General features: G+C 28.7%; 6 protein-coding genes across 6 annotated transcripts; 3 read left to right on the top strand and 3 right to left on the bottom strand.

Moving 5' to 3' along the window:
* The first annotated feature begins 88 nt into the window (after positions 1-88).
* Positions 89-1698, top strand: LOC113794322 (heparan sulfate glucosamine 3-O-sulfotransferase 5-like). The gene is made up of 2 exons (XM_027344436.2): positions 89-741; positions 805-1698. The coding sequence occupies exons 1-2, from the start codon at positions 223-225 to the stop codon at positions 1120-1122; spliced, it is 837 nt and encodes a 278-aa protein (XP_027200237.2). The 5' UTR covers positions 89-222; the 3' UTR covers positions 1123-1698.
* On the bottom strand, positions 1368-5991 carry LOC113794315 (uncharacterized). The gene is made up of 8 exons (XM_027344429.2): positions 5492-5991; positions 5183-5252; positions 4984-5079; positions 4583-4876; positions 4288-4520; positions 3766-4204; positions 3151-3704; positions 1368-3082 (listed from the first exon to the last, which is right to left on the bottom strand). Exons 1-8 carry the CDS (start codon positions 5630-5632, stop codon positions 2480-2482), a joined length of 2430 nt encoding a protein of 809 aa, XP_027200230.2. The 5' UTR covers positions 5633-5991; the 3' UTR covers positions 1368-2479.
* Positions 5992-9404: 3413 nt separating this feature from the next.
* On the bottom strand, positions 9405-11643 carry LOC113794320 (uncharacterized). The gene is made up of 5 exons (XM_027344433.2): positions 11407-11643; positions 11279-11330; positions 10137-11202; positions 9850-10063; positions 9405-9761 (listed from the first exon to the last, which is right to left on the bottom strand). Exons 1-5 carry the CDS (start codon positions 11440-11442, stop codon positions 9576-9578), a joined length of 1554 nt encoding a protein of 517 aa, XP_027200234.2. The 5' UTR covers positions 11443-11643; the 3' UTR covers positions 9405-9575.
* Positions 11644-11785: 142 nt separating this feature from the next.
* LOC113794293 (uncharacterized) lies at positions 11786-14032 on the top strand. The gene has a single exon (XM_027344401.2). It carries the CDS (start codon positions 11912-11914, stop codon positions 13829-13831), a length of 1920 nt encoding a protein of 639 aa, XP_027200202.2. The 5' UTR covers positions 11786-11911; the 3' UTR covers positions 13832-14032.
* Positions 14033-14151: 119 nt separating this feature from the next.
* LOC113794324 (coiled-coil domain-containing protein 124) lies at positions 14152-15020 on the top strand. The gene is made up of 2 exons (XM_027344439.2): positions 14152-14764; positions 14830-15020. The coding sequence occupies exons 1-2, from the start codon at positions 14295-14297 to the stop codon at positions 15014-15016; spliced, it is 657 nt and encodes a 218-aa protein (XP_027200240.2). The 5' UTR covers positions 14152-14294; the 3' UTR covers positions 15017-15020.
* On the bottom strand, positions 14961-16827 carry LOC113794321 (dystrobrevin alpha-like). The gene is made up of 3 exons (XM_075823650.1): positions 16691-16827; positions 16549-16626; positions 14961-16492 (listed from the first exon to the last, which is right to left on the bottom strand). The coding sequence occupies exons 1-3, from the start codon at positions 16737-16739 to the stop codon at positions 15063-15065; spliced, it is 1557 nt and encodes a 518-aa protein (XP_075679765.1). The 5' UTR covers positions 16740-16827; the 3' UTR covers positions 14961-15062.
* Between the last annotated feature and the right edge of the window lie 116 nt (positions 16828-16943).

Raw genomic sequence — 16943 nt, 5'->3', positions numbered from 1 at the left:
TCCGAATGTCCAAATCATTCGGAATCATTTATTATCGATAGAAAATTGATAAACAAACATCATCATCATCATCCGAATCGAAAAGAACGACATTTTTTCACCAGTCTTTGTCTTATAACATTTATATTGATTGTTTTAATATTGATTTCAAGTAATAATTTCAATTTGATTTTTCGTCATCAATTTATTATATGGCCGAATCCCGGATTGGACAAGAAATCGATGAATGAAACCGATAGGATAATTTCGAATGAAAGTCAAAAAGTACTTCCACATTGTATAATTGTTGGTGTTCGTAAATGTGGTACAAGAGCTTTATTAGAATTTCTTGATATTCATCCACAAATCACAAAAGTGATTAATGAAATTCATTTTTTTGATGATGAAAAACATTATAATCTTGGTTTAGAATGGTACCGGCAACAGATGCCTGCAATCCCTACAAATCAATCAAATATTGTTATTGAAAAAACTCCAGCTTATTTTGTTACCGAATCAGTTCCGGAACGTATTTATGCTATGAACGCATCAATTAAAATTATATTGATTGTTCGTGAACCTGTTGTACGATTAATTTCGGATTATGCTCAACTGGCAAGTAATCGAATGAAAAGTGGTGGTAGTCAGCGTCGTATAGAAACATTTGAAGAATCGGTTCTTTATCCAAACGGAAAAGTAAATTCCAGTTATAAAGGAATACGAATTAGCATGTATGCTGTTTATTTTTCACGATGGATTAAGGTTTGTCTGTTGTTTGATTTTTTGAAATTTTAAAATCTGATTCAATTTTTATTTTTTCTGAAGCTATTTTCAAAAAATCAAATACACGTTGTTGATGGTGATCAATTTGTTTATGATCCATTACCTGAGTTGAAAAAAATCGAAACATTTTTGGGCCTACCACATTCGATTGGACATGATGATTTCATCTATAATGTTACCAAAGGATTTTATTGTATACGATTGGCTGATAATCAGGAAAAATGTTTGAATAAAAATAAAGGCCGTCGACATCCGGATATAAATCCGGTTATAATTAAACGTCTACGAAAATTCTATGAACCATATAATAAATTTTTCTTCAGTTTAGTTGGTCGAAGTTTTAATTGGCCAAATCGATAATCATCAACATTCAATTCAATTCAATTCATCTAATTTTCATTTCAACATGATTTTCTATGGTTGTGAAATTGTGCTTTAAAAAAACAGAAAAAATTCATGAAAATCAAATCGAACAAATTCAAAATTTTTTTTTTGCCATTTTTAATTTTATCATTTTTTTTTCATCGAGATTGATAAGCACAAACAAACAAAAACAAAAACAGGAGAAACAAAACAAAAAATCCGGATGTTTCACTAATTCAATCTGTTTTTACTAATCATTATTATTATTATTATTTTAATTATTATTATTATCATTTTGAATCAATCTCTATAATGATATTATAATTTATAATAATATATTTTATAAATTATAAATATGAATAAATAAGTAGTCGAGCAATGGTGGTGATTGTTTGTGTTGTATGACAATGACAAAAAGTCAAGTCAAACCACAAAAACAACCTTGGCATATTGTATAATTTTTGAGACAAAGAGAGAGAAAAACTGTTATTGTTTTTTAGTTTTAAGTAAAATGAAAAAAATGGAGCAATTAGTTGTTTTTGGAGGGAAATATCGAATCATACGAGGATAAAACCAATTGTTTTTTGAGTCAGTCTTTTTTTTGGTCAATTTTGGTTTGGTTTTTTGATTTGGTAGAAAAAAATGACGACAGGGTAAAATAATCAGGTTTGATTTTTTTTGTAAAATAATTTAGATGGTAGAATAATAATAATAATAGAATTTGATGTAGATAGAATATAAAAGCATAATAACAATAATAACGATGATGATAATTTTTTTGTTTGTAAATTTGACATAGAAAATCAAAAAGAATTCAAAAAGATTTTTTTGTTTTGAAAGATAATTTTTGATGAAGAAGAATTAGCTTGAGCAGAAATTGATTAGAAATACAATATGGTCAAAATGATGAGAAATGGGATGAATGGAATTGAAATGAACAATAAAATTTGGTTGTAAAATCAATATGCGTGTGTGTGTGTGTGTTTGTAAAATAGACAGAATAATAAAAGGAAGAATTTTTTATCGAACTGGGGAAACAAACCGGACATTATATTAATAGTAGTGGGATGAAAAAACCAGGTAAAATTGGTTAAAACAAACTGAAGGATGAAGGATGAAAAAGTTGAATGGATTCAGAATAGAAGTAAACTTTGTAAAGTAAATCAGAAATGTGGAAGGAATAAAAGCGGAAAACAAAATTAAATTATTAATAGGCGGTTATATATTAGTAGACTAGTTTCATTCGGGGGTTATTTTTTTCTTCTTCGAAAATGATGATTGTTGTTGGGGTTGTCGATAAAAACAAATGACATTATTGATGATAATAATATTGATGCACACATACACACAATAATTAGGCAGTGTAATTATTTAATGAACGAATAAAAATATCTTGAGGAACTGAACGACGACGTTGCTGATTACAACCACGCTGTTTGTTATTATTATTATTAGTTGTCAATAAATATTGATGACAATTATTGGCGGCTGTTTGGCTACCAGTTATGTCAAATAAACTTGATTGATGATATTGATATTGATGATGATGCGGTTGCTGCCCAAAATATAATGATTCCGATTGATGATGATGATGATGATGATGGAACATCATTCGATTGTTGTTATTATTACGATTTCTATTGCTTTTACCTTTATAATATCTGTTTGTTGTTGTTGTTGTTGATTGCTGTTGTTGTAGTTGTAGTTGTTGTTGTTGTAATTGTAGACTAGTTTTAAATAATTGTAAATTTCCTTTTTGTATTTTAACATTTGGAAATGATGAACGTCGTTTAGCATTATTATTATTATTATTATTGATATTGATATTATTATTTTTGGCTTTCAATGAATTACATAATAATAATAATGCAGTTCCTTTAGCTGTATTCATTTCATTTCGGCGAACAATATCAATACAACCAGGTGCTGAACCACGACGATAAAATCCGCTTTGTGGCTGTAAATAAAATGAATGAATGATTATTTTCCCCATTAAAAAACAAAACAAAGCAAACAAAAATTTACCTTTTCAAAACAAAAATTCGGTAATATTAATGCCGGTGTTGAAAGAATTGCACCACAATTAAATTCGGCAATAAAATCATCATCATCTTCTTCATCATTAAAATCCTCATTTTCCATTTTAATCTTTTCTTCATTAATGGTTTTTGCTGTTTTGGTTGTTGCTGTTGTCGAAATTATTTCTTTCGATGAAGCAGGAGTTCCACAACCATTTATACATTTTGATTCGGCCAATTTTTCAACTTTAGTTTTCATTTTATCATTATTATCAAAAAATGTAATCGACGAAAGACTTAGCGTTGATGATAATTCATTCAATGATTTACAACGATTACCAATACCAGCGCTGATGATGAATTCAATTTCATGAAATTTATCTGAATTTAATGAAATTAATGAATGACTATTTCGAATAATTGATTGTTTTCCATTATTTTCCATTGTTTTCCACATATATTCATTAAAATTTAAATTATTTATCAATTGTCTTGTTAATTTCGAATCAAGAAATACATTCCATAATTCAAATAATGGTCTGACAATATTTTTGAAAAAATCTATGGAAAAAAATAGTTAATTTTGAAAAAGTTAATTTCAAAATTAATCATTGTAAATTACCTGTCTGTGTTTTTGAGATTGTCGTTGAATTTCTATCACACATTGGTGTAATAGGTAAGCCTAATAATTTTTCAAAATCACCTTGTCGATAAAATTCATTACAAATTTGTTCACTCCAACGTTGACTAACTTTCCATGGACGGCATGGATTACCCAGATCAGCACATTTCAATGCAATTTGTAGAATAAAATATTTATGTTCTTTTTTTTCCATTGAAAATTGTTGTTGCTCCTGTTGTTGATTATTGCCCAATTTTAAATAATTTTCAAATTGTTGTATAAATTCACTTTGCCTACTAATATCGGTGGCTAATATTAAATTTTTAAGTAAATATTTTATCTCTTTCCATTGTTTTTCATTAAAATGATCGAATATATGTGATTCATAAAAACAGGATAATGCAAAACGCCAATGATGACTTTCTAATACCGATAGATTCTATTTTAGACAAAACAAAACAAAAAACATAATGATAATGACAAAATCAAAAACAGGAAGAAAACAGAAAAAATTATATTTACATTATGCATTGTTGTTAGATGGCTATTTGTTGCAATTAAAAATTGTTGATTAACACCAGGATGATCAAGATCATGTGATACAGCTGCCAATAATGAACACATTGCTTCCATTGGTGTTAAATATTGTTTAATTTTTGATTCTTGTAAAAAACAATGCATTGCCTGGGTAACATCAGCTGCATGTACTGAATTATGATAAGGATTTGTATCATGATAGCCTTTTTCCAGGTAATCTTTTTTTTTAAATAAAAAAATGATTGAAAAAACTTGAAATTTGAACAAAAAAATTACTTACTAAAACAACGTAAAACATTAATCAAATCCAGATTAAATATTTCAATAAAATTATATTCTTCAAATAGATATAATAAAAGACTAGATAATGAATGACCACTAGTCAATACATCATATGAAAATGTATTAAAATTCCATTGATATGAAAATTTTAGATAACGTTTTGCAATACCATAATAATATGGATCTAATAATGGTATTGTTTCTGGATGTATACTTTGTTGTAAACTTTTTCTTCGTCGTAATGATAATAATAGGTAAACACTACGTCTATCAAATTCATCTGATTGGCTTCCTTAAAAAAACAAACAAACAAACATCGAAAGAAAATTGATTAATTTTTGAATTAATTAATGAATGTTGTTGATGAAGGTAATTTGTTTTCGTCCTGCATGCACTTACTTTCTTTCGATGTCGATGATGACGATGCAAGCAATAGTTGATGTGTGTTTTGATCAACCAGATTATTAGCATTTTGTTGAGCAGCTTGTTGAGATTCTGTTTTGCAAGTTTGTTTGTTGATTATGAAAATTATATGGTCATTAAAAAAAAGAGTGAAATTGGAAAAATTGCAATAAAAAAATGAAATGAAATTACAAACCTATTGCCCATGTAAAACAAAGTGTTTGGTCATCCTGTGAGGTAACATTAATGATAGTCGATTCTACACGCTAATTTCATGAGAAACAAAAAAGAAATATCAAAAAAATATTAAATAATGAAAAATTAAACAAAATGTACGGAATAATGAATAATTAGCTTTTCTTTAATCTTTCTCTCTCAATCTCATTAATAAAAAACTAATTTTGACAATTATTATTTTCTTATCATTCTTCCATTAACACTTTATCATTTAAAAAAAACAACAAACAAAAATGAATGAATCATTCATTCATCATCAAATATTTACCGTATTTTGTCCAAAATGTTGTACCAAAGTCCATTCACATGGACTAAATTTATTATTATTATCATTTTCAAATGAATGTCGTCTGATTCTTGTTTGTTGTTGATTATGATTGAAACGCATACAAGTACTATATGGTATCATAGCAGCAACAATAATAGAACACTTTTTACTGGTGGTATCCAATAATAATAATGATGATTGATGATTAATGATTGATTTGATGATCGATCAGTGAATATTTAAAATTTGGATTTTGGAAAAAAAAATTTATCTCAAAAAACATAAAATTAAGTAATAATAAAAAAACTTTGATTTGGATGGAAAATGGATGGATGAATAGCAATCGATTTTGAAATCTTTTTTTCGTTGAAAAATTACATCATTTTCTTATCTTCGTTTGTTGTTGTTGTCAACCCTTTTTTTTTAAATTACGCGATGCACGTGTGTAAAATTAATTTAAAAAATCAGAAAAATTTTCGTTTGATTGATTTTCTTTCGAGAAACGATGATAACCAAATGATGATCAATGAGGAAAAACAAAAACAAAAAATCAAAAAAACGGATGTTTGTTAAACACACCAGTGCAGTGATCGATTGATGATGACAAATCGAATCGAATCAATTAATTTTTTTTTGTTATTCAAATTTTTTTTTTGTTAATCAGAAAAAATTGAGTGTAAAAAGAGTGCAAAAAAGAAGAGAGAGAGATGGAAAGAGAAACAAATTTGAAAAAAAACCACAAAAAAAAATTGAAAAATTGTCATGAAAACACACACATTGCGTCGAAACAAAAACAAAAAAAAAAACAAAAGTGTTGCTGGCTGGATGGTTAATTGTCATATGAAAAAGTTTTAATTTTTTTTCAATCATCATCATTGATGATGATGGTCGTCGTCATAATTTTTCAATTATCATCATTTCAATGTTGTTGTTATTGATTTAATGTGTGTTGATGTTGGTGGTGGTGGTGGTGGTGGTCAAGCTCTTCCATAAATATTAACCATTTAACACTACCCTATTAAAACAAAAACAAAAAAGTTGTTGTTGTTGTTTTCTCTTCGAAAAAAACAACACTTCTTCTAGCACACCTTGTTTTTCATTTTTTAAAAATGATGATAATATTTTTCTATAATTTATTAATCGAATGTAGATGATGATGATGGTACGTGTGTTTGAAAGCTTTTGGAAAGCTTTTAAAAACTTGATTCTTTTCTCTGTTTTCGTTGATTCTTCTTCTCTTGGTGGATTTTTTCGTTGATAGAAAACCCCACACACACTCAAACTACAAAAATGAAAAATAAAATTCTTTTACGTAAAAGTCATATGTTGTGGTTGTTGTTGTTATTTTTTGGTTATGTGGTTTGGCTGTTCGTTATCAATCATCAATCATCATTAACATAATTTATTTTTTTCGTTAATTGTATAATTTATTAGAATTCAAATTTTCCTCTTCTTTTAGTTCGATTTTCTTGATGATCAAGATGATGACGACAACGATGACGATGGTGATGATGAATCATAAAAAATTTCTGAAGAAAAAAAAAATTTAACACAAAGTTACAACATTTGATTTGGAACACACAGAAAAAACTGATTTCAAACGAAGAGCGAAAATCAAACACCCGATTGATGAACAGAAACAGAAAATTTTTTTGTTAGTTTTTTCGTTTCGTTTCGTTTCGTTAGTTTAACACAAGTCAAAAAGTCGATGAAATGTGAGTGAACTCGAACTGGATTGATGGATGAAAAAAGAGTAGAGCAACGAAAAAAAATGATAGGCTCCCAAATCAAAAAAAAAAAAAAAAAAGGATACAAGGATACCACCATACGTAGAACGAGAGAGGAATACCCTGGTTTGTTGATAATGATGATGATGGTAAATATTGTGGTTGGTTTGACGGATCGGTTATTATCATTACCGTTATCATGCTGCTACCATTCGCGAATCGAATCGAATCAAATTGAATTACCGCCTATATCATTTTGGCCAGCAAAATCAAATCGGCGGAGGGGGAAGAAAAAATGTTTTTCTTTTTCGAAATGAAAATTTGATCTAGTTTTCGTTTCGTTAACACATTCATTCAGATTACATGGCTGGAATGTGTGTGTGTGTGGTGGCGAGAGTTTTACGAGCAAACAAAAACAAAAAACTGGATACTCTCGTAACCCACTCTTTTTACCAAAAAAAAAAAAAATTAATTCTTCGGTGGGCTAAAAACATCATCAACATTCTACAGTATCGTTTCGTTTCTTTTCTTGGATTTTATTTTAACCCAGAAAAAAAAACTTGAAATGAAAAAAAATCATTCAAAATTCTCTTATTTCGAATGTTTTTCCATTTCGAACGTTTTTTCTCATTTCGAACGTTTCTCATTTCGAACGTTTTTTCCATTTGGCCACTATATAGACATTTGATGGTCAATTTGTGTGTGGAAGAATGTCTGTAATATTCTTTTGTATTCTTTAAGAATCTAACGGCAATGACTTTATATTCCACCAACAACAAAAAAAAGAAAGAAAAAACATTGACAAATTCTTCTTGGATTCTGGCCAAAAACAAACGCATGACGATTCTCTCTCTCTCTCTCTCTCTCTCTCTCTCTCTCTCTCTCTCTCAATTCAATTTATCTAGGTTGAATATACTTTTCTTCTTGTTGTTGTTCTTCTTCAAAGAATAAACCCGAAGCACATCCTATATACATTCATTTTTTGTGAAAATCTTGTCCTCGATCATCGAGTTCAATGAAAAAAAAATTATTTAGTAGTGGTGGTTGGTGCTTTTTGACTCAACTTGATTCCTTTCATTTGGTGGAATCCACCGAATGATCACACGGACGCTGATGACGATGACGAACAAATCTTCTTTTCTTCGGCCTGGTTGTCCCTGACAAGACAAAATCGAACAAAACATTGCTATAGTCGGATCGATCGATGATGATGATGACACGAAACGAAACGAAGAAAAATGGATCATGGAACCTTGGAACAAAACGAATGTTGTTGATCCAAATATTCTTCTTCTTCGGTGATGACGTCGAACCAAACAAACAACCCACGCAATATTATTTATTCAGTTCTTGGTCAAAGTGAAAAAAAACAACGTCATCACGACATGATTTTTTTCGGTTTTGCACATGAATTCAATGTGCAAAACGAACGAGATTTATCGATTCCTTGATTTTTCTTTTGATGATTATTACACCCACACACACTGTGTATATAGAATAATCATCATCATGAATTCTGTGAATTTTTCTTTTCATTTCTTTTCATTCATTTTATTCATTGACCTCATTTGATGAATGAATGAATGAAATGAAAGAAAAAGGGAGAAAAATGACGATGATGACGGTGTCTTTTTTGGCAGAAAATTATGATTTACAGGGGGGGATGAGAGGGATGACGACCGACTTTGTTGATGATGATGGCAGCGAAAAAAAAAATGTCGAACAAAATTCCATCAGAACGAAAGGTCGATAAACAGAGTTTTGAAAAAACAAAAACAAAATATTTGGAATCGTCAATTAATAAATCCTTTCTCTCTCTCTCGCTTGTCACCCTAATTTCATTTCATTCAACTCAGATTTTTTCATTATTGACGTTTTTTTTTTTTCGGGCGTTTTTCTTCAATTATAATGAGGTTTTTCGTTGATGATGATTTAGTAGAATTAAAAAGTGTCAAAATGAAAATTATGAATTTTTTTTTTTTGAAATTTTTTTTTTTTTTTTGGTTTTTTCTAATTTTCGAACGTTTTGTTTTTTTTTGAAAAATATTTCACAGGCTAAAGCAGCGCCATCTTTTGGTTTGTTTTTTAAACTTGAAAAAAATCGAACGTTTTTCGTTCGAAATTTTCGATCATCCTTTTTTCATCAAAAATATTTTACAAAATTTTTTTTTTTGAATTATAAAAAATTTGTAATTTTATTTTAATATTTATTTATCTTAATCATCAGTATATATAGTAGCATATTTATAAATAAACAATGAAGATGATAATGATGTTGAAAGTGTTTTTTTTTCGCTATAAAAAAAATAAAATGAAATGAATCAACATCCAAAGGTTGGTTGATTTTTTTTTCGATTTCAAATTTCAATCGGTTGTTTTCTTTGTTTTTGTTTAATAATAAGATTATCATGTCCACCACCACCAATACCACCCATTTCTGATGACCATTTTAATTGTGATGGATGAGGTATTTGATTTGGATTATTTGGATGTACATAAGGACAATTAAATGTTTTACAAGTTGATCCATAATGGCAAATAATCTTTGATGGAAAATCAAATGAAAAAATTAACCCTCTGTTTCACCACAAGCAAAAAAAATCAATCATCAATAATCAATCAAAAACTTACTTTTGGATGAATAAATTCACAATTTGGATTTGCACATTTTGGAAAATATTTACAAATAACATTCACTACTGTTGGATTTATTAATTGATTACGTTTCATATTGGCCACATATGTATGAAAAAATGGACAATCTTTACGTGAACAAACCGAATCATATTTACAAATTGGATGTATGTAAAGACATTTATCACCAAAACGACAATGTGGAAACATACTTTTTGGATGAATGAAAAAAATCAATGAAAAATTTGATTTTGCAAATTTTGCAATCGAAAAAATCAACTTACTTGCATTTAATAATTGGATGATAATAATCACATTTATTACCATTCATACATGATGGCCAATAACGACAACGTTCAAATTTATTATTATTATTATTCATCATCATCGAACCTAAATCTTTATATTTTTCTTTTTTATTATTCATTACAAATTGATCCGATATATTTGAAAAATCTTCATTCATAAGTTCAGGATCCAGTTCTTCATCCATCAAAAATAAATCATCATCATCAACATCAGTAGCAGCAGTAGCAACTTTAAACATATTTTTAACACCATCCAATGTTACAAAGAATTTCGTTTGAATCTTGTTGTTGCTGTTTTCGATCGACGCAGTCGTCTTCGTAGTCATCATCGTCATAGTCGCTGAATTTTTAACAACATCAGCATTCGATTCAATCGATTTTTCATTCAAAACCTGATCAATTTTATCGTTATCATTCGCTTTGGCAATCGTTGATGGACACTTTTCCAAGACATTTTTTGAAACCAGAGGTTTTTCCAAATTTTGCGGTTGTTCTGGTTTATCATTGTTGACGGTTAAATTATTATCGTTCGACATTGTTCGTTTACGATTCTGTGATTGAATTCGATGGTCATTTTCATTATTTTCTTCATCACCACCTTCATCATCATTTTCCGCAACAAGATTAACAACAGCCGATTTTAATTTTTTCTTTGGCAAACGTTGTTGTTTCGATGATGATGATTCTTCGGTTGTTGTTGATTTGGCCGTAATTTTTCTTTTATTCGATATCGTTTCTTTCTTTTTATCTTTTTGTTGTTGTTGATGTTCGACGGTTTTTTTCAATTTATCCTCTTTTTTCGTTGATGATTTTTTATCTTTTTTCTCAGATTTTTTCTCCAAATTTTGTACAATATCAACACCAGAATCATCGCTGTTCAATTGTTGTTGTTGTTGTTGTTTTAATCTGGACAGATGTTCGAATAACCAATTAACAAAATCATCCGAAATTTTTCCCAAAAACAATGCTAAATTATGTTTCATTTCATATTTATTTTTTTGATTTATAACCATAACAATTATGTAATCGATTAATGAACCTCCTGTGTGTGTCGTGAAGAAGAAGAAACACACGTGTTAAAAAATGAAAATTTTCAAGAGAAAAAAAGAATAGCTTACCCAGATTAGTATTGTCCGGATCAAGTTCTTTGAGTTTTGAAGTGACGCTTGCCTTTTATTATTTTTTGGAAAAAAAGTGAAAATCAGGATAAAATTTTGATGAGCAAAAAACGAAAAAAAATTCTTACTTTCAGTTCATCAATAATTTTACTGTTGGCTTCCATAATTTTGTTTATTTTCACACACAAAAAAAAACAACGAATGAAAAGGTCGAGTTAAAATGAATTTTTTTTTTATGAAAACGGTGATTGAAAATATGCGTAAACACTTTACTTTTCTAAAACAAAAAATTTTTTTTATAACGAATTTTGTCGTTTTTTTGTTTTACTCGAAAAATCTTCAAGGATGGAAGAAAAATGAAAGTATCGATTGTTTTTCATGTTCACATTGCTCGAAACAATCGATATTTTTTTTGTTTTTCTCGAATAACACAAGTTGTCGCCGCTAGATGGCAGCACTTTGTTCGTTACAGTTGAGCAAATGTTTGTTATGACGTTATGTGCAAAAAAAAAATGTTCGAACTGCAAACTTTTTTTGGCGAAAAAAATCAAAAATTTTGTGAAAAATCAAAAATTTCATCAAAAATGTTAATAATGTTATTTAAATGAAGAATTTTCGCTATAAATTACAAAAATGATTGGCACTTTGGAAATTGGTAGCTATTTTTGGACATTAATCATCTATACAATATCATTGTTAATATCGTTAATATTTATCACTGTTTGTTGTGTTTGTAATCCAAAATCCAAACATTATTTTCAACAAAAACATATTCTATCAAATGAATTTATTGCCAATAATAAAAATGATGATAATGTTGATGGTGATGGTGGTGGCCAAATTATCGATCATCATCAGGTAACATCTTCACCATCACCACATCGAATAATCACCAATCAAGATGATATGGTGATTTTAAATTCAGTATCAACAACGATCAAACAACCATTATCATTAAATCGAGCTTTACCAGACATTCCACAACAATCGATTAAATCGAATGATAATAATGATGCACAAAATAAACAAACATCATCATCAGCGGCGGTGGCTGCAGCAGCTAATTCATCAACTGTCAATGTTGAAATCAATGATAAATCCTGCAGTAATGATAATCATCAAAATCATGATAAACAAAATGATGATATTGTTGATGATAATCATGAAGATCATGCATATGCTCGTATACGGAATTTAATAACAACAACAGATTCTTCTACGGATACTGATAATGATTATTCGGATCCAAATTCGATTGTTGTTGTACAGAATCCACCATCATTAACACCAAATCATTCTCGTGCCGACCATGAACTGCCTATTTCACCATCAGATCGTATGATAAGATCTTCGGAAAATGTTGATGAAATGATGTTGCTGAATAATCATCATAATCAAATGATCGAACCAAAACGTGAAATTTCCTACAATACAATATCGGTTCGTGAACCATTAGCTAAAGTTTTAGCTGAAAGAGAAAATCATAATAATCTGAATAATTTGAATCTGGAACATCATTATAATGAAGTTGAAGATGTTGATTGTATGGAAAGATTATCATCATTTTATGAAGAAATTAATAGTGATAATAGTTCAGCAACTTATTCAAAAATTAATGAAACATTACCACCATCATCGTCAACAATTGCTCAAAATAACCATTGTCAGCCTTCAACGTCTAACAGCGAAATGATGGTGAATGAAAATTCAGCAAACAATCTGCCTTTATATGCATTTGTCGATAAAAAAAGTAAAAAATTTCAAAATAATAATGATTCGAATACAGGAGATGCTACGAATGTTTTTATCGATAATCTTTATACAAAAGTAATGAAACCAAAAAAAGAAAATCATTCAGCATTGCAACGATATTCTCAGCCACCACCTCCGCCACCACCATTACCTCCTCCATTGAATAAAGATCATCAACAACAACAACATAGGAATACAATAATATTTGTTGATGCGATACCTTCAACATCGACATCATCATATTTATCATCAAATGAACAACAACAACAAATAATGATGAATGATGATGAAAAAGATCCCGGTTATGAAACAGTTTATAAAGAAATTAATCAAAATCATCATAATGATCATGGTCATCATTCGAACGTTAATGAAATTGATTATGGTTATGAAGCAATACAAAATGATCCTGCATATGAAATTGTTTCATCATCATCAACAATGACAACAACAACAGGTTTAGATAATGGTTATGAAATTATAAAGAATCATAATAATTATTATCATTATCATCGTTTTAATAATAATGATAATGATGATGATCAAATTGATGAACAATCAGATCCAAATTATGAAATTATTTCGAATATAAAATCAACAACAACAACATCGACAAACAATGCAACAACAGTTATTATCAATACCGGTCAATCATCATTATCATCATCATCGATACCACCATTACCAGCACAATCTTCATCAACATCGATTACAAATATACAAATTGTAAATAATAATAATAATCGTAGTAATAATACTTTATCTGATGATGATAATTTTGTTATTATCGAACATTTATGATCAAAATGACCATTCTTTTTATTTATATCAGTATTTATTATCGTTCAAAAAAAACATATCGATTTTTCATCATCATCATCATATTTTCATGTCCAAATTTGTATTTTTTTCTTCATCATTTTTTTAAAAAATCAATGTCCAATTTTATATATAAATTGTATATAAACTTTTCTTCAAAAAAACGAAAATTAAAACCCACCAAAATTAATTTTTTTTACAAAAATTCGAACGTTTTTTTTTCTTGAAAACGTACACTGTGGACGGTCGATAATTTTGACTTTTTTTTGTTTTCGATCGAAATTCATTGCGTCACCCTCATTTAATACATTCGATTCGATATAAAAAATTTTCAGAAAAAATTTTGATTTTTTGTTTTTTTTTCATTCAAAATGATGTTTTTGTTATTACGTTTTCTTTCTCAGTGAATTCTCATTCGATTTGATAATTGATTGATTGAGTGAAAATGCCTAAAAAACTTGGTGTAAATACTAAAGCTGTTGAAGCAAAATTACGTAAAGAAACGGCTAAAAAAACCAAAGAAGAATTGATTGAAAAACAAAAAGAAGATGAATATTGGCGTGATGATGATAAATTGATTGGTAGAAAAATGGATCGACAACAACAACGTGAATCAAAAAAACATGAACAAGCACAACGTAAAGCACAGAATCGTGCTGCATATGAAGAAGAAATGAAAAATATTCAATCAATCAGTTCGTCATCAAGTAAACCGAAAAATCCCGTAACGAAAAAAGTAACCCGTTCACAAATTCAAACATTTGTCGATAAAAAACAAACATTAGATGGTGGTGAAAGTAAAGAACAACAACAACAACCAACACATTTGGAAGTACCATTGGAAGAAAATATTAATCGATTACAAATTGATGGTGATGAAGCCAGAAATATTGATGAAGCAATAACCATTTTAAGGTTTGTTTTTGTTCTATGTTTAAAGATTTTTCTTTTTTCTAATCATATTCGGTTTTTTTCAATAGTGAAAAAGAAGCTGAAATTGATCGTCATCCCGAAAGAAGAATGAAAGCTGCATGGGCTGCATATGAACAAAAACATTTGGCACGGATTAAACAAGAAAATCCATCGCTACGATTATCACAGCTAAAAGAAATGCTTCGGAAAGAATTTAATAAATCACCTGAAAATCCAATGAATCAGATTAATTGAAAGAGAAAGGGTTTATGTATTTAAAAAAACGAAAAGAATAAAATTTTTATTGCCCAATTTTCAATTCTTTCATTAAATCATCCAATTGAAACATTAGATTTTTTCGTTGATCTTGTAGACAAATCAGATATGTTTCCAGATCAGTTTTTTTCTTTCGTAATGATGAAAGTTCATTGAAAAAATTTTCTTCATAATTTTCTTCATTCGAATTGTCAACAGGACGATGATGATCAACATTTTGTTCTCTTTGAGATTTTTCATTCGAATTCAATTCCGAAATATTCAACATTAATTGACGATTTTTTCGTTCCAATTCGGAGATAATTTTTTCATAACTTTCACTATCTGATGATGATAATGATAAACCATTTGATGTTGATTCTTCACGGTGATGATTATCATCTCTTAAAATATTCAAATAATGTTCAATTAATAAATGTTCATTTTCAGTTTTATCAATACCATCGAATTGCAGTTGCATTTGATAATCCGAACCATAATCTTCCAATTTAAATTCATTAAAATTATTCGATGAATGTTTGTTTTTATGATAAAATTTCGGTGAAACAATTTCGGATAAATTTAATTTTTTCATTATCATTTTATCCGAGTTTTGTTGATTGAAACCCAGTGATGATTCAGGATTTTCTTCTTCAGCCGGATGATGCTTGGGAAGAAGTTTACGAAATGATCGTCGAAATGATTGACGTAAATGTTTACGAGATTTATCAAATAAATATTCTTTACATGGATGAAAATCTGGATCATGATTTTTCGTACTTTTACCTGTCCAAAAACAATCTTGACATTGATTATAATTATGGCAGATTTTACATTTATAACGAAATCCAACCACCGGGTTTTTTCCACAACAATCACATTGAATATTGTGATGAACAACTTGTTCGGAATCAAATAAACGATGATAAACAATCAGCCAACCGGTTAAATCATTTTGATTATCAAAATTTTGAAAAACGTCGATAAAATGTTTTAAATCAATTGATTCACCGGTGAAATTTTGTTGAATTTCATTGTTGAAATCGACAGGATTTTCCCGATCAAAATGATTACATAAATCATTTAAATTGTGAAGAAATTTTGAAAAATTCATTTGATCAATAAATCCATTTTCATTCGATAATAAAGTGAAAAAATATTTCAATTTGTTTGATAAAAGTGATGAACATAATAATATTAATGATATTTTAAATGCTAAAATATTAATCGAATCATTCGAATGATGATTATGGGCAAAAGTTTCCATCAACCAATTATAAATCAATGCAACTGAATAATCAATATCAATATCTTTTCCTGTTGTTGATGATCGACGACTAAAATGATGAAAAATTGAATAAAGTATGGATTGAATTTTTTGTGATGAAATAACCGAATCAGGATTCAAATTCAAATCACTATTCAAACCAAATTCACGAAATGATTCGATTGTATTGTATAAATCAATCAGGTAAACTAAAGGGAAGAAATTTTTGTCAGCAAAAAAAAACCTAAATGATCCAGTAACTTACATTTAGATTCATTTCGAAGAAATTTTAACTTCGAAGCAATCTTATATGGCTTAAAACGAATGCTATCATAATTTGCAACTTTTCGGGTAAATTAGCCAAATGATTAACCATAATTAAATCAAAATAAAAACTGATTACTTACTTGTTTTTTTATATCTTTCAATTCTTATCTGGATGTTTGAATCGTACATTTTTTTCTCCTTTCAATCAAGCAAAAAAAATTTCAAAAAAAATCCGAAAAATTTTGTCAAAAAAAAAGAAAAATGTAAAATGATCAAATTGGGAGCATCAATTCGATTCTCGGCCGAGTAACAACGATTAGCGATATCCGTTCATAGAGGACGTAATCCGTAGACACACCCCCTTGATCTAATGAGTGGTAAAGAATGTTTTGG

Source organism: Dermatophagoides pteronyssinus, unplaced genomic scaffold, assembly GCF_027571235.1.
Source record: "Dermatophagoides pteronyssinus isolate colony J.1.1.1.1 unplaced genomic scaffold, Derpt_VIB-CSIC_2022.12 sq0033, whole genome shotgun sequence".
NCBI lineage: Eukaryota > Metazoa > Arthropoda > Arachnida > Sarcoptiformes > Pyroglyphidae > Dermatophagoides > Dermatophagoides pteronyssinus.
The sequence above is the reverse complement of the archived record's forward strand: the minus strand, read 5'-3'. Positions and strand labels throughout refer to the sequence as shown.

What these genes read in the sequence shown, in the direction of transcription:
- LOC113794322 (XM_027344436.2), top strand. Translation starts at nt 223, where the DNA reads ATGAATGAAACCGATAGGATAATTTCGAATGAAAGTCAAAAAGTACTT. An exon ending in ATTTTTCACGATGGATTAAG is followed by an intron (nt 742 to 804) that starts GTTTGTCTGTTG and finishes TTTTTTCTGAAG; the next exon opens with CTATTTTCAAAAAATCAAAT.
- LOC113794315 (XM_027344429.2), bottom strand. Translation starts at nt 5,632, where the DNA reads ATGATACCATATAGTACTTGTATGCGTTTCAATCATAATCAACAACAA. An exon ending in ATCATCGACATCGAAAGAAA is followed by an intron (nt 4,877 to 4,983) that starts GTAAGTGCATGC and finishes TGTTTTTTTAAG; the next exon opens with GAAGCCAATCAGATGAATTT. An exon ending in TAATGTTTTACGTTGTTTTA is followed by an intron (nt 4,521 to 4,582) that starts GTAAGTAATTTT and finishes TTAAAAAAAAAG; the next exon opens with ATTACCTGGAAAAAGGCTAT.
- LOC113794320 (XM_027344433.2), bottom strand. Translation starts at nt 11,442, where the DNA reads ATGGAAGCCAACAGTAAAATTATTGATGAACTGAAA. An exon ending in TCCGGACAATACTAATCTGG is followed by an intron (nt 11,203 to 11,278) that starts GTAAGCTATTCT and finishes CGACACACACAG; the next exon opens with GAGGTTCATTAATCGATTAC. An exon ending in CATCCAATTATTAAATGCAA is followed by an intron (nt 10,064 to 10,136) that starts GTAAGTTGATTT and finishes TCATCCAAAAAG; the next exon opens with TATGTTTCCACATTGTCGTT.
- LOC113794293 (XM_027344401.2), top strand. Translation starts at nt 11,912, where the DNA reads ATGATTGGCACTTTGGAAATTGGTAGCTATTTTTGGACATTAATCATC.
- LOC113794324 (XM_027344439.2), top strand. Translation starts at nt 14,295, where the DNA reads ATGCCTAAAAAACTTGGTGTAAATACTAAAGCTGTTGAAGCAAAATTA. An exon ending in GAAGCAATAACCATTTTAAG is followed by an intron (nt 14,765 to 14,829) that starts GTTTGTTTTTGT and finishes TTTTTTCAATAG; the next exon opens with TGAAAAAGAAGCTGAAATTG.
- LOC113794321 (XM_075823650.1), bottom strand. Translation starts at nt 16,739, where the DNA reads ATGTACGATTCAAACATCCAGATAAGAATTGAAAGATATAAAAAAACA. An exon ending in TGAAAGATATAAAAAAACAA is followed by an intron (nt 16,627 to 16,690) that starts GTAAGTAATCAG and finishes TTACCCGAAAAG; the next exon opens with TTGCAAATTATGATAGCATT. An exon ending in TCTTCGAAATGAATCTAAAT is followed by an intron (nt 16,493 to 16,548) that starts GTAAGTTACTGG and finishes TCTTCCCTTTAG; the next exon opens with TTTACCTGATTGATTTATAC.